At 47.6% G+C, this 15,028-nt stretch overlaps 1 protein-coding gene across 1 annotated transcript in view; it reads left to right on the plus strand.

The window, feature by feature from the left end:
• Positions 1 to 3,125: 3,125 nt before the first annotated feature.
• The window catches only part of GNAI1 (G protein subunit alpha i1), an 82,492-nt gene continuing 70,589 nt past the window's right edge, over positions 3,126 to 15,028 (plus strand). Inside the window, exon 1 of the mRNA XM_041721730.1 lies at positions 3,126 to 3,371. Within this exon, the coding sequence (XP_041577664.1) occupies positions 3,254 to 3,371 (118 nt within the window). The 5' untranslated portion in view covers positions 3,126 to 3,253. The remainder of the gene's footprint in view (positions 3,372 to 15,028) is intronic.

Below are 15,028 nucleotides of genomic sequence, written 5' to 3' on the forward strand. Positions count from 1 at the left end.
TTACGTAAGTTATTAGTTTGAGTGACTCTCACCACCTCATATCTACATTACTAACACAATCCACTTACTGGTAACTCATTTGGTTTGTGGGGTAAGAGATGATTTTTTTTCTTTTAATGCCTGTTACGCAACTTGGGAGAATGTAAGGAACAATTAGCACTCGTTGCACAAAGTCTAACACTTCACCTTAATATTTAAAGCTTTCTTCTAACATTGTTCCACACCTTCTATCATTTTTTCACAGCCAAACGACATCCCAATTATAAAACAATGGCTTTCTCCAACACATAGTAAGCCTTTTAGCCGGTTGTGCCTCTCAAACAAAGTATACTATGTCGCAGATTGAGTATCTTCCCATGCCCCTCTCCCTCAAATTCCCATGTTGAAGCCCTAACTCCAATATGATGGTATGTGGAGGTGAGCCTTTGGGACGTAATTAGGCTTAATTGTGGTTATGAGCCTGGGATTCTATGGTGAGATTAGTCCTTATAAGGAGGGAAGGAGAGACTAGAGCTCTGAGCAGTAACGTATATAATTTTGTTGTACCCTCTTTTCTCCAAAATATGAATTTTATAGGCACTTCCACCAGTATCAAGTCATGGCGGCTTGGTCTTTTGCTGTAGTTGGCCCTGCACTCAGTATGGCCTGAAGCCTGTAGGGCCAGGCCTCATAGCCAATAACCCAAAGTGGCTAATTCACAGACACTACGTTGAAAGTTCACTGCGTCAAGTTTAACTCGAGGGTTTCTGGCCAACATCTCAAGTACCAAGAAATACAAAGAGGGTAGAAGGTGATTACAGGTTAAAGGTTGCTCCTTTTTGCTGTTAGGTCACAAAAGGTCACAGGAAAAGTTGAGGCAGTTCTTGAAGTTACAGGTCTGGAGCTCAGAGGATGGGCCAGCGCGGGGCATGGGGCACCGCAGGCCTGGCGCCCAGCGCTCAGCAGCTGCTCTGCCCTTGGCGGCGGCTCGGCCTTCCCTTCATGGAAGACTCAAGCCCGTCGGTCTTTTTTACAAAAACTTTTAACAAAGTAAGACTTCCAGGTGGAAACCAAGGAGCAATTGCCTGATTTTTAATACACCAGAGCGGCTGTTTTGCTCTGTGCCACCGGCGCCCCCCTGTAACCAATGATCCTTTCCCGCAAGGCCTGGAGAGGAAAGTGTGGTGTCGGGCCTCAAGGGTCCAGCCCCCAAACCTGCGCGCCTTTGGGGGTGACGGGCTCAGGCCCCCGCAGCTCCCGCAGCTCCCGGGCCGCCAGCCCTAGAAGCCCGAGGCCCGCTCGGGGGCCAGGAGCCTGAGAAGGCTTGAGAAGGGGTCCTGCCGCGGCTCCAGCTCACCCAGGTGCCAGAGGGTCACCAGGTGCCAGAAATCGGGGCCAGAATCTGTGCAGGGGGTGGGTTCCGGCGGGGGCCGCCCGGCGGGGGAGGCGCTGGGGGTTCGAGGCTGCGGCCTTTCAAACTGCAGGCAGAACAGCCAAGTTACCAGAAAATCCACGCAGATGGCAGTGCTTGGGGAAGGAACTGTGGGAATGGACAGGAGTGGGGGGGGGAGGGCGGGAGGGGACGGGGCGGTACCTATGGCATGTCCCTGGCCCCCCTCCTCCCCCGCTCCCTCCCCTGCTCCCCACTCCCCCCTCCTGCTCCCCGCTCCCGCTCCCCCTCCTCTGCTTCCTGGTCCCCCCCCTGCCCGCCCTCCCCTGCTCCCTGCTCTCTGCTCTCTCCTCTCTCCCTCCTTGCTTCCCACTCCCCCTTCCCCTGCTCTCCCCTCCCCTGCTCCCACTCCCTCCTCCCCCACCCTCCCCTGCTCCCCACTCCCCCCGCTCCCCCCTCCCCTGCTTCCCATTCTCCCCCTGCTCCCTGCTCTCCTGTCCCCTACTCCCCGCTCCCTCCTCCCCTGCTTCTCTGCTTCCTCCCTCCTCCCTGCTCTCCCCTCCCCTGCTCCCTGCTTCCTCCTACTGCCTCCTCTTCCGCTGGTCCCGTTCCCCCCCACTTCGCCCTCCCCCGTGCTCCCCCTGCCCCTCCCTCTCCCTGCCACCCCCCTCCCTTGCTCCCCCCCCCCGCTGCCCTCACCCCCCTGCTCCCCCCTCCCCACTCCTCCCTGCTTCCCCCACTCCTCCCTGCTCCCCCCGCTCCTCCCTGCTCCCCCTCCCCTGCTCCCCCCTTCCCCCTCCTCTCTGCTCCCCGCTCCTCCTCCCCTGCTCCCCGCTCCTCCTCCCCTGCTCCCCCTCCCCACTCCTCCCTGCTCCCCTCCCCTGCTCCCCTCCCCTGCTCCCCCCCCCCCCCCGCTTCCCCCTCCTCTCTGCTCCCCGCTCCTCCTCCCCTGCTCCCCCCTCCCCACTCCTCCCTGTTCCTCCTCCCCTGCTCCCCCCTCCCCACTCCTCCCTGTTCCTCCTCCCCTGCTCCCCGCTCCTCCTCCCCTGCTCCCCCCTCCCCACTCCTCCCTGTTCCTCCTCCCCTGCTCCCTCCTCCCCACTCCTCCCTGTTCCTCCTCCCCTGCTCCCCGCTCCTCCTCCCCTGCTCCCTCCTCCCCACTCCTCCCTGCTCCCCCGCTACGGCCCCCGCCCCCCCTCCTCCCTCCTCTCCCTCCCCTGCCCCCCTCCTCCCTGCTCTCCCTCCCCTGCCCCCCCCTCCCTGCTCTCCCTCCCCTGCCCCCCCCCCCCGCTCCTCCCTGCTCTCCCTCCCCTGCCCCCCCCCGCTCCTCCCTGCTCTCCCTCCCCCGCCCCCCCCTCCAGCTGCCCCCGTCGCCCACACCCCCCAGGCCGGCAGCCCCTTACCCCGGGCCCCGCGCGGCGGCGGCGCAGGCTCCCACGCCCTGGCGGCCTTTCCCCGGCTCCCAACTTTGGCGCCGCCCGCGGCCGCCCGGGGGCAGGTCGGCTCCGGCCCGGGGGTGGAGGGGGTGGAGGGGGTGGGGGGGTGGGGGGCGCGCGCCCGTGCGAGGGGCGCTGTCCGGGGCACGTGCGCGGGAGCGCGCCCGGGAGTGGTCGCGGGGGGCGGGGCGGGGCGGGGGCGCGGGGGGCGGGGCCGCGGCGGCGCGGACGCGGGGCTGGGGCTGGGCTGGGCTGGGCTGGGCTCGGGCTGGGCTGGGGCTGGGCTGGGCTCGGGCGCTGGCGGCGGCGGCGGCGGGGCTCGCGCGGGGCAGCGGGAGTTGGCGCGGCGCTGCGGGAGCGGGAGCGGGAGCGGGCGGCGGGGCGGGGGCAGCTCGCTGGGGCGCCGGCCGGGAGCCGGAGGAGCGGCGGCGGCGGCGGCGGCGGCACCATGGGCTGCACGCTGAGCGCCGAGGACAAGGCGGCGGTGGAGCGCAGCAAGATGATCGACCGCAACCTGCGGGAGGACGGCGAGAAGGCGGCGCGCGAGGTCAAGCTGCTGCTGCTCGGTGAGCGCGGCGGGCGGGACCCGCCCCGGGGCCCGGGACCTCGGGACCCCGCGACCCCGCACCCCGCCGGGACCCCGACCCCGGCCCCGGCCCCGACCCCGACCCCGACCTGCGCCGCGCGGGCCCGGGCGCGTCCTGCGGGGCCCGAGCGCCCTCCCCGGGCCGGGCTGCTGCGGGTGCCCGGGGCTGGCGTCCCGGAGACGCGCGCTGCGGAGCTCTGCTCCGGCTTTCGGAAAGAGCCAAAAAACAAAAAAGAGTAAGCCGGGGTTTTGCCGGGAGGATGCATTAGGAAAATGCCCACAGCGTAGGATTTGTGGATCTGACTTGGGGTTTCTTTTGTTCCCTGCCCCCCCCCCCCCAGCTCACATGCACCCTACGGCTACTTAGGCAGGTGCAAGGGTTCTCAGAACCTTCATTTGCCCCAGCAGCGACTGCTTCTGCTTTACACCAGCCATAATAAAAGAAATATTGCACAAACCTGTTTTCAGTAAGCTCCTGTCTCATTGGTTTAATGACTGCAGGAAAAAATGGTGGTTTTTTTTTTTTTCTTCTCCATTACTAGTAGGCTTAGAAGCAGCAAACTTGGCATGACTAAAAGTAATAATGATCTGAGTCATTCTGCCAGCAAGCTGTGAAATAACTTTGCATCTTAAAGACCTGCTTGGTTTTCTTCACCCTTGTCCCCAGTATAGATCTTTCTCAGTTAGCGCTGTTTACCTAAGTTTTTATGTTAACAAGAAATACCATATTTGGCGGAGGTCAGTGTATTTTCAGTGTATGGAGCATAGGAGACACACACCTTGACAGGGAAACAGGTAGGTGGTCCCCTTGTGCTGGGAATGTGCTTGAGGCATAAAGGAAACAAAAGGAAGACCCCAAAGTTCCTTCCCTGCAGTTTCTGTACTCCTGCTCTGATACGTTCTTTCCGTGGATTTCCCTGTGAGTCCAGTTTTGAGCCAGCCAACCACCATGTTCAGAGCCATTGGAAAAGGAGTCCCCTGCTGTCCTTTGATGCTTTCATTAGATGCCTGTTGGAAAGAGATGGGCTGGGATGAAAGTCAGAGGAGTTGGTGTTTGCTTCTGTTTGGAAGAGGCCCGTGTTTCTCAGCGTTAGCTCTATGGGCGTCTTAGGCTGGGTGGTTCTTTGTTGGGCAGGCTGTCTTGTAGGCTGTGGGATGTGTAGCATCCATGGTGTTCTCTGGCATCTGCCCACGGGATTCCAGGAGCAGCGCCCGCCCTCAACCTTTGATCCTTGAAGATGTCTCCAGATAGTCGGGAGAGTCCCCTGGGGGTAAAAAGTAACCTCTGATGAGCGCCTACATTGACAAGAATAGCTCAATGGGTGCGGTGGAAGTTAAAAGTTGCACCTCTACAACCAGCTATAGTGAGAGTGAGGAGGAGGGTGTAGAAGAGTCATGATGTTCAGAAGACATTATGAGATTTTTGTTTTTCTATACCAGCAATGTTAGATTTCAGAATGACTTTTAAAATTTTTTTTTAGGTAACTGGATTCCATCAGCTATGTTTTCTCTAGTGTTTTGCTTTTCCCCTTGCATCTCCTCTCTCTGTAGAAATCCTTTGCACCCCTGTCTTGTTGGCCCAGCTCTCCTCCTTACTCCTTATTTTACTCCTACTCTACCCTTTTGCCCAGGGTCCCAGCACTCTAGTTCCTATAAACAAAATGCTGGGTTATTTCGTAAATGTTACTCTTGGAATGTTTCAAAACATTTTTTTTTTTTCCTAATTTGTCTTTAGCAGTGAAGTTTTGACCTTCGGTTCTTTTTTGGATGTTTAAAGTCAAATGTGTAAGTAGCTCGATGAAATTGTCCCATATAAAACACAACTGAATCAAATAGAAATAGAAAATGGTTTTCTAGGTGATCTATAACCATTGTCACTTCCATTTATATCAGGTCATCTTCCTCTTAATTATTTTAGTTTTTTTCATTACATGAATTCCATTTAAGGCAAAAAGCATCCAAAGTATATTTAAGATAGTACAGTAAATAGTTCATTATATTGCATTTTTAAAAAAGATTTCATTTATTTATTCATGAGAGACACAGAGAGGCAGAGACAGAGGCAGAGGGAGAAGCAGGCTCCTCCCTGCAGGGAGCCCGATGTGGAACTCATCCCAGGACCCCGGGATCACGTCCTGAGCCCAGGACCCAGGGATCACGCTGTAACCGCTGATCCTCTCAGGCGTCCCTGCATTTTTTTTTTCTTGAGGCATATATGTATCGTCTTTTAGACATCTGGGTTGAGAGATTCAGGTATGAGATGCACATTATTAGTAAAAAAAAAAAAGGTACTGGCTGTCTATTATAATTCATTTTTTAAAAAATCATATATTTTACTATCCATGTTAGGAGCAGTGAATTAGGCCTTCAAAAAGAGGGACTTAGTCTAATCATTGACCTAAAGGAAATTAGGTCAGGGTTTGAGTGGTTCAAGTCTTTAGGTTTAGTTTTCAGGCATTGGTATGGGAATGATAATCCTAAATAGAAAAACTTATTTTTATAATGACCGTTTCTTTCCATTAGAGATGGCCAATTGCCTGAGGGGAACACATTTCTTATTGTCATACCTTTGAGGATGTTATGGTCTCTCATTGTTTTAAGGGCTACATCATTAGGTTTTGGCTGTGTTTTCAGTGGGACTATATTGCACATAGGGGAATTTCTTAAATATTGGTATGATTTTCAAAGATGTAAAGGGTTAGATTATACAGAAATAAAACATTCATTCATTCTTCATAAATCATTCTACTCTAAAATTGTTTTAAATCTCCTTTAGTCCACCTCACTGTCCTCTGTACTCCGCTATCCTCACAAAGCCCACACCTTATCTCTTTCTGTGGTTTGTTTTAAATATTGTAGGTTGAGTGAAAATTAGGTGAGGGATAAGATCTCTTCTGCTTGGTAATTATTTTTCCATTGGAGCCAGCAACCAGCTCTTCGAGAAGCTACATCATTAATCTTTTTTGTTTCCTTTAAACTTGCCCTGTGACTTCCTTAGTTGGGAAATTCTGGCATTGCAGGAGTTTGGATTTCACATTGCTTTAGCTATTTCCTTAGCCTTGGCTCAGGGTCTTAGATGTCAGTCTATTTCCTTGAATAAATGGACCTGGTATTTGAACGTGGGTTCTATGCTTCTCTCTCACTCCCCTACCTTAATATTAACAATTACAATGTGGGCACTACAGGTGGTGTTATAGTGTCTTTTGAAAAGGCTGATTTTTCTGTATCTTCTGTTTCGCATTCTTAAAATTTGCAGTTTCAAGTTCTCCGATGTCTCAAGCAGGCTAATTCCAGAAGACTTCCCTGCTTCTGTCTTTTGCATCTAGCCTACCCTTCCTATCATCCTCATTCCTTGCTCAGAAACCTTTGTTGACTTCTCCATTGCCTGCACAATAAAAACTTTCTTCCAGGCCTCGTTTCCCTGCATCCTTATGCTCTTTTCCTTAGGGTACCCTCCTCCTCCAGATAGGAGCGGTTGGCATATGGCAAAGCATATTGCACTCTGGTTTCTAGTGTTGTTTAGCCCTGTGCCCTGCCTGTTTCTCTGACTGGTGTGAGCACTTCAGGGGCAGGATCATTCTAAGTTGGATTTGTATCCATCCCTAACAGCCATCTACTTTGTCGTGTGCTTAATTAATTCCTAATTATGTTAATACCTTGTATAGAATTAGGACTTCCCCTAGAATATAAACCATATACTTTGACATTTTCAGTATTGATGGGAATAATTACCCAGCCAAACAAAGTAAACCAAAAAGGAATGTTAACAGTATGTGATGACCAAAAGAAGCACGTGGTATCTAAAAGCATATTGGTTTAAGAATTGTTTCCGATTTTTGTGAGAACTTTTTACGAGTTGTATTATTTGTTAGAGAAGATGACAGTGGATATTCAGTGGGGGAAAGTCTGCTAAGTTGCAGTTGTAGTGTCATTCCTTAAAATTTTTCTTTTGTACAGCTCTCATTTTGTGACCTTTATTTTTGGCCTCTTTTAGCCATAAGTAAAGAGCATGAGTCTTGTTAAATGTATCCATGATAGGAAGTATAATGCCTGTGTTAGAGAATTTAGTTGAAGATATTTGGAAATACGATGCCTACCTTACAGGATTTAGTGGGAGATGCTATTTAAACCTGAGAAAGATTGCTGTAATTTTTTAAACAAAAGGTGAACATCCAACCACGATCTTAATGTTTTTGTTATGTGTGCCTCAGCCTTGGAAAGTTTAAGCGACCACAAATTCCCATGGGAGGACCTGGATGTATTTGTTGCACTTCTAGGTCACATATTTCTTGGTCACATGTTCTGGCATCCAGTTACCCAATGTGTGACTTCCCACAGCGTGACATTGGTGAAGCTGAGATCCCAGATGGCATTTGAGCCGAATGAACTAAGGTCAACAGTGCCTAATCTTGTAGTGCATAGACTGGCTCCTGTTATAACGTGTTAAATGCTAATTAAAAATCTTAGCAGAGATAGGGCAAAAGTAGTTTTAAAGTGAATGTTCATTCCATAAATTTAGTGGCTTAAAACAAAGTATAACGTATTAAGTGTACATTCCTGGAGGTCAGAAGGCCAGGTTTCATCAGGCTAGGATCAGGATGTCCGCAGGACTCATTTGCTCGGAGAGCTCACAGGAGAATCTTTTTCTTTGCCTTTCCCATCCTCTGGCTAGACGCTGTCTGCTTTCATTGGCTCATGGGGACCTTTCTCCATCTGCAGAACCAGCCATGGCTGGTAGAGGCTTTCTCCCAATGCATTGCTCCTGTGTTGCCTCCTTTTACTTACGAGGACCCTGTGATTACATTGGGTCCCCCTGGATGATTCCGGCCACCTACCTACCTCACCTCGGGAGACTTGCCTTAATCACATCTCCGCAGTTCCTTTTGCCACGTAGGGTGACGTGTTCGCAGGTTCTAGGGATTGGGACATGGGCATCGTTGGGAGCTATTATCCTGCCTCCCACAGTCTGCCCTCTGGCTGCCAAAGATTTATGTAAAATGCATTTACCGAATCCCAGCATCTCCCACAGTCTCCACCCAGTACAGCATCAGCGGTGCCCAGGATCTCCTGCACCTCAGTTTGCATGGGCTTCTGGGGCTGGGCCAGCCTGGGCCAAAACGCATCTCTACCTGTGAACCAGTGAAACTTGAGAACCTGTCCTCTGCTCCTCTAATAAGATAGATACGCCTGTTCAAAAAGAAAGTAGAACAAAAAAAAAAAAAAAAAAGGGAGTTGTCCGGTCCTCTGCACTTTGCAAACTTAGGTTTCAAGGCCTGGGGGTAAGCCTGTGACCCGGCTCTGCCGTCTGGGTGCTCCGCTCCGCCCTTCCTTCGTCAGGGAAGGTAGCACGTTTGCAGCTGAGTAATTCTATCAGCTGGTTTCTTGCCTCTAGAATTATTGTGACCTAACAGCATTCTGTCATTTTGGAGTCTCTTAATTTCTCTTTGCTTCCTGTCCCGTTTTACTGTAACCCACAAGGAAGGAAACAGCCTGGACCTTCCAAGGGTTTGCTTGGGAGTCTTCTCCTCTGATATCCCAGTCCTGAGCTCACGCTCTGTTCTCCCACCTGCGGGACGAAATTCACTTGGGCTCTCTGCCACTAGGCAGCAAGGATCCCTTTCTGCTAGTTGAGCACATCCCGTTCTCCTTTGCAGCCACGTCCTCGCCAGCAGCACAGTTAGAGTCCATGTGTCCCGCGGCAGCCTGTTTCCTGGGATCTTGATGTAGGTTTCCTGGCATCTCCATGTAGGTTTCCTGGGATCTCCATGTAGGTTTCCTGGCATCTCCATGTAGGTTTCCTGGCATCTCCATGTAGGTTTTCTCTAATACATATTCACATGGGTGTTGGCATCTATAGTTCCACTAGCACATTGGGGCAGTACAGGCTCTTGCTACCACGCTCCTCAAGACTTCAGCCTCTGCCTGGTACCTGATTCCAAATCCATTTCTGCATTTTTAGTGTTTTTTTTTTTTTGCTGCAGCACCCCACTTCCTGATATCCTCCTTGATATGTCATGTATAACTTTAGAGCATGCAGAATGATTATAATTTCATTTTCTTCAGTCCTTTGCCTGTGACTCTCGTGGTAAAAGCAAAATCACCAGTTTCTAGTGCTTCATGTTGAACCCATGGTATTTCATTCCAGACATAAGTGTTAAAAAATAAGACTTTTATTTTTGTTTGCCTCCGCCTCAGTGAAGTTTTTCCTGACCTTCCAGTCTAAATTTGTCTTCCTTCCTCTCCCTTCCTAATTATACCATTTTGAAATCATCTTGTGCATTTACTTTTTTATTGTCTGTTGTGCCTCTCTGTGGGGCTGGCTTCCTCAGAGCAGGAATCCAGTTCGACTTGTTTATCATCTAAAGGCACAGAGTAGTCCTTCCATAAATGTTGTTTAAATGACTGACTAGGTAAATTATTGAACATTAATTTTAACTAATAGTCTTTTAAAGTGAAAAAGTTGGTACATTTTTTCTTGTGCCTTGAGTAATTTTAATGAGTTTTGGCCCAGTGTATTCTCATTTATTTCTTTTATATCTTGCTGGTTAGCGTAAGTAATACCTACTATATTATTACTATCTTCTATAAACTGAAATTAATTTAGGGTACTTAATTATTGTTGCATGGTCAGAAAGATATGACTGTGGGTATGTTAGGTGTAGAGTGAAACGTGATTTCTATATTTGTGTATTCCAGACACTTTGTTTTCAACAGGATTGTTGTACTGCTATTTCCCATGTTATTTGAGTGCTTTCTTAAACTGCATATAGTCATATAAGGTGGCATCGCATGTATGCTCACCATCATATCTATCACAGCAGGACAGTAAGGTTGTAACTTTGGCTTTCTGGAGCCAGTAGGGTGCTCAGAAACTGACCACAGTGTATTCTTTATGTCTTGCCTATCCTTAAGTGGCAAGAATGATCATTGATGGCATTTGCAAAGGGCGTTGTATATTTTTTGGTTTTGAGTTACACCTTAGGTTTACCAGATCCTTAGGAGACTTTATGATTTACATAGGGAAATAAAATATGTACCTAAAAATAATTCCTCATAATGGCGACATAGGGAAGACATGGTATAGTAATAGCTGTGAGGGGAGGTAGGGAGGTAAGCTTTAACCTTGGGGTCTTCATTGTTGATCAGAGACGAGGGTGGACGTCACATACCTTTCAGAAATTACTGTGGTTATAAATCTGTCTATTTCCGTGCATTTCTGGGCTTATTTTTTGATCCTGGCTGGCTGTACACTCTGTATTATATAGAAACCTGTAATCTAGAAGAGACTTTGCTCTCTATAGCTTCGTTTTCTTACATTTTCCACATATAAGGAATTTTAGCCCTCCAGGGTTTGTTTAGCTCTGTCCAGAGACTTGCTGCACAGGAAAAGACGGTTGACCTAGAACTCTGGCAGGAAAATGTTTTCCTTGAGAACTTAGGCAAGTTATCCTAATTCTTTAAGCTTTAATTTTCTTTTCCATAAATTCCAGATAATAAATGTACCTACCTTGTAGGACTGGGGGACAAAGTAAGCCAATACCTCCAGAGTGCTGAGAATAATACATGGCACAGAAGTTCTTAATAAATATAAGCTGTTACGATAAATACTTCAGAGACTCTTTGGAGTCAGCCTTCTCTGTCTCCTTCCAGTTTGATCCATTTATGGTCATTGAATCCTTTTGTTGGCTCTTCTTAGCAAAGGGTATGTATGTACATAGCAAAGATATCAAAAAGTATAAAATCAGTCTTAATTACTAGTTTCTGATTCACCCATGGCATCCTTGTAGGACTTGGCTTTCTGTTAACAGTATCCCCATTGGGAAAAGACCAGGTAAATAACTGTGCTGCGTTAGGAATTCTAGAGAGAGTGGATTTTAAGTAATTGGAAAACTTTACAAAAGAGTTAAAGGTAATTTTTTCTCTCTTTTATTACCCATTTTTTAGAATAAATGTAATAATTTCCTGCAAACTTTCCTTTTATCTTCCTTGAAAATAAAACAAGGCTGTTAGTGTTAAGTCATGAAACATCATTTGAGTTGACTGAAATGAATGTGCCATCTCTCTGGGGAATTTATGATTACTTCCCACAAATTTAAAAACCTTTTTGAAACTTTCTGTACTGATGACTCAAACAGATTCCTAATAAGACTCCAAAATTACCATGAATTTACTTTTGAGAGAGAAGGAGCACCTCTTGAAAAGTGGTCTTAGCTTTGATATAGAAACAACGAAGCATTGACTCTGATAGTTTTTGTCTCTTTTACTTCACTGTTGCAGTGAAGTCTTTTAACACTTAGGCTTAAATTACCTGGAAGTTCCTTTTGTTTACTGTGATTTCCTAAGGCACAGTCTAAATTTTTTTCTACTAATTTACTTATCTATATCGTATGCTTTTTTTGTTTGGGCACATAGCTTTTATTTGACAGCTGAACATGGGATCTGTAATGAAATCGCACCTAAGATCAATATAATATAATGGGGATTAGAAGAAAATGCATTTTTATTGGTAGTTCTGAAGTTAATCTAATTTCAAGAGTAACATTTACATTTATTTCAGTGCAATTTAAAATCGATCTATTGAGTTTTCACAACCTGAGCAGTCCATGTAATCAGCAACAGGATCAAGAATTATACGCAAGGGATGTGCTGTGACTGTAACCAGTTGTCACTCTGGTCAATTAAGTTGCTGGAACTGATGAGCTGGTGCTCATCGGGGCCAGTGCTGGGTACCGCCTCCCCCTCACTCATCCTCTCTTGCCTCCCAGAACCTTTCATGTACCCTGGTTCTCTCTGTCATCTTCACATTTCTCTAAAAACTGCGGCGCCCTGGTCCATAAACATTCTCAAGTCAGTCCAGCATTAAAAAATAATAAAATACAAGCAAAACTGTTCATACTCTCCTTAAATCATTTTTAACCTCTCATTTTTCATCTAAATTTTTTAAAATATGAGGCTGCATTTCCATTTTTACTTTGTCACTTTTTTAAAAGATTTTATTTATTTATTCACGAGAGACCCAGAGAGGCAGAGACACAGGCAGAGGGAGAAGCAGCCTCCCCGTGGAGAGCCCAACGTGGGACTCGATCCCAGGATCCTGGGATCAAGACCTGAGCAAAAGGCAGACGCTCAAGCACTGAGTCACCCCGTGCCCACTTTTTCTATTCACTCTTTAAATTCCTTTTTCTTTAAAATATTTATTTTTTCAATTATATAGGAGTATTGAGAAATAAAACAGGCACTCCTATAACCCACAGGAATATATTTTTTTAGAGATTATTTTATGGTTGGTCTCTGTCTTCTGGATTTTCTTTTATAGTTAGGTCAGGCTTCTCATTCTAACTTCCTGTCTCTTTTCTCATTTTTGTTAAGGTTTTATTTATATATTTGAGAGAGTGAGTGAGCATGTGTGCAGGAGTGGGGGAGGGGCAGGGGGAGGAGCCAGGGGCCCAAGGACCCACTTAGGGTGTGGGAGGCTCCATCCCAGGACTCTGGGATCATGACCCGAGCCAAAGGCAGATGCTTAAACCAACTGAGCCACCCAAGTGCCTCTGCAATTTTTTCAAATCTCCTTATCTTTTTGTGTTACGTGTATGTCCTTTAGTTCACCTTCTCTATCTAGCGGTAAACTGATCTGCCTTTTAATAAATCGAGTTTTTAATTTTATTAGAGATACTTGTTTTTCTAGCTTTTTAAAAAAAGTCACTTTCATCCTACCGTACTTAATTCATAGTCTCTTTATGAAATCTTTATAAAATTCTTAGGGTTCAGATAGTTGTAGGGTCTTGACTGTATTTCACGGTTGGTAGATTGTGTCCTCTAGTAATTTTTTTTTACTGCTAGCACATATTAACCAGCACATCGTCTCTGTGAATCACGTGCACCCCACATTGGCTATAATTTTCTTCTTCGTCTCTCAGGGTTAGAGTAGAGGGCAGATGTCCTTCACTTACCTTATTAACACAGTGTTCCAAAGCAGAAGGCATCCTCTCTCACCCACTTACTCAGCCGCTTCCTCCTTCTCCCGGTTGCCTCTGTTTTATTGGTCGCCCCACTGATCCTTGATTTCTTATTTGCTTTCACACTCAGTCAAAAGCTCCATCAACTTTGTTTTCTGAATATTTTGCTTATTTTCCTGTTTCACTTTTTTTTCTCATCCAGCAACGTTGAATGTAAGGTTTCCCTTCATTGCTGTGCAGGCTTTTTGCCTCCTGCCACCCTTTGCTCATGTGGTCTGTGCTTCTGAGGCGTATGTGAGTGTGTGTGTGCGTGCTCACGTGGGTGCGAATGTATGTGAGGGGGCGGGGGTTGGCTCTCCCAGTACTGCCCTGGTGCCCCTGGTCCTGCCAGCCAGTTTTTTGCTTGCCTGCCAGCATGCACTGCTGATTGGTCTCTTACATCTCATTCTGTTCACAGCCAGGACCGTCCCTCTTACTGTCTTGGCCCTCCTTTGTGTCTCCTGGATGCTGTGGACCTCTTGATTCCTGTGTTTCCTGGGCAGCCCTCGGCTGCAGAGCCAGTATTAGTAGCCAGGCTCTTGGCTGCCTTGAGCACCTGTCTTCTTGGTCCCATCAAGCATATGGTAAATTCCGTATCCTGTCCATCTTGCAGTGGTGCCAGTGTGCCACCAAGAGATGACTTCAGGTGTTCTGCTTAGCCAGCCTTTTCCGCCAGGCTGCTTGGGGGTGTTCATGCTGAGGTGACTCTTCTCCCAGGACCTCACATGGGCCCCTCTACCTTGAGCAATCTCTTCATCTTTTCTGACATACTGTTCACCTCTGAATCTGTGGCTCAAAGATAGGAGAGCAAGGTAGAGGGGACTCCCAGCCTCTCTCATCCCTAGCTGCCTTCTGCAGTTGCCACTAGGCCACCAGCTGCCCTGTGGCTGCCAGGGTCTCTGCCCTGCGATGCCTGGAAAGTAAGCCACCTGTGCTCCTCATTTTCATCTGATGGCACTAATAAATCCTGTCGACCTCTTCTCCCATTATGCATGTAAGAGCAGAGTCGAAGAGAGAAAAACACATCCGTAATTTTAAAAAATTCCTCATGTTATATTCTCTATTGTTCTTTGCATCCCTGCTCTGAGGTTAGATTTTTTTTCACACTGTCCTTATCATGCTTTTGCTGGTCCAGGTGTGCTCACCTTATTTTCCCAGAGCAGCTCTTCTTAAATTCAAACTTCAGTAAGCGTGGAAATAAGCTGGAGTATTTTAAAATGTAGATTTTCATTCTGGGTCTGGGATGGAGCCTGAGATCCCGCATTTCTCACAGGCCCTCGGGCTGCCTTTGCAGCTGATCACCGGGCTGGTCCATATTTTGGGCCACAGAGTCCTAAAGTAGGTGATCCTCCTGGATCTTTTCCATTTATCCGTTGGATAAACGTTTTTCAAGACTTATCCTCTCTTTGCCACATTCACGAAATCTCCTGTAACCTCATCTATAAGGTATTAAAAACAGTGCTTTGCACAAAGTAAGAGCTCACTGTAATTTATACACACGCCTGTGTGCACATGCATATGCAAAGCCTATCAGACTTATATAGTTAAGCTCTTAAAGTTAACCTGAAATGGTTTTTTAGTAGCACATTTTGAGAAAAACTTCTTGATATTATCTTACATGGAAACATGTACTTCCTGGAGA

This window comes from Vulpes lagopus, chromosome 11 (assembly GCF_018345385.1).
Source record: "Vulpes lagopus strain Blue_001 chromosome 11, ASM1834538v1, whole genome shotgun sequence".
Classification (NCBI taxonomy): Eukaryota; Metazoa; Chordata; class Mammalia; order Carnivora; family Canidae; genus Vulpes; species Vulpes lagopus.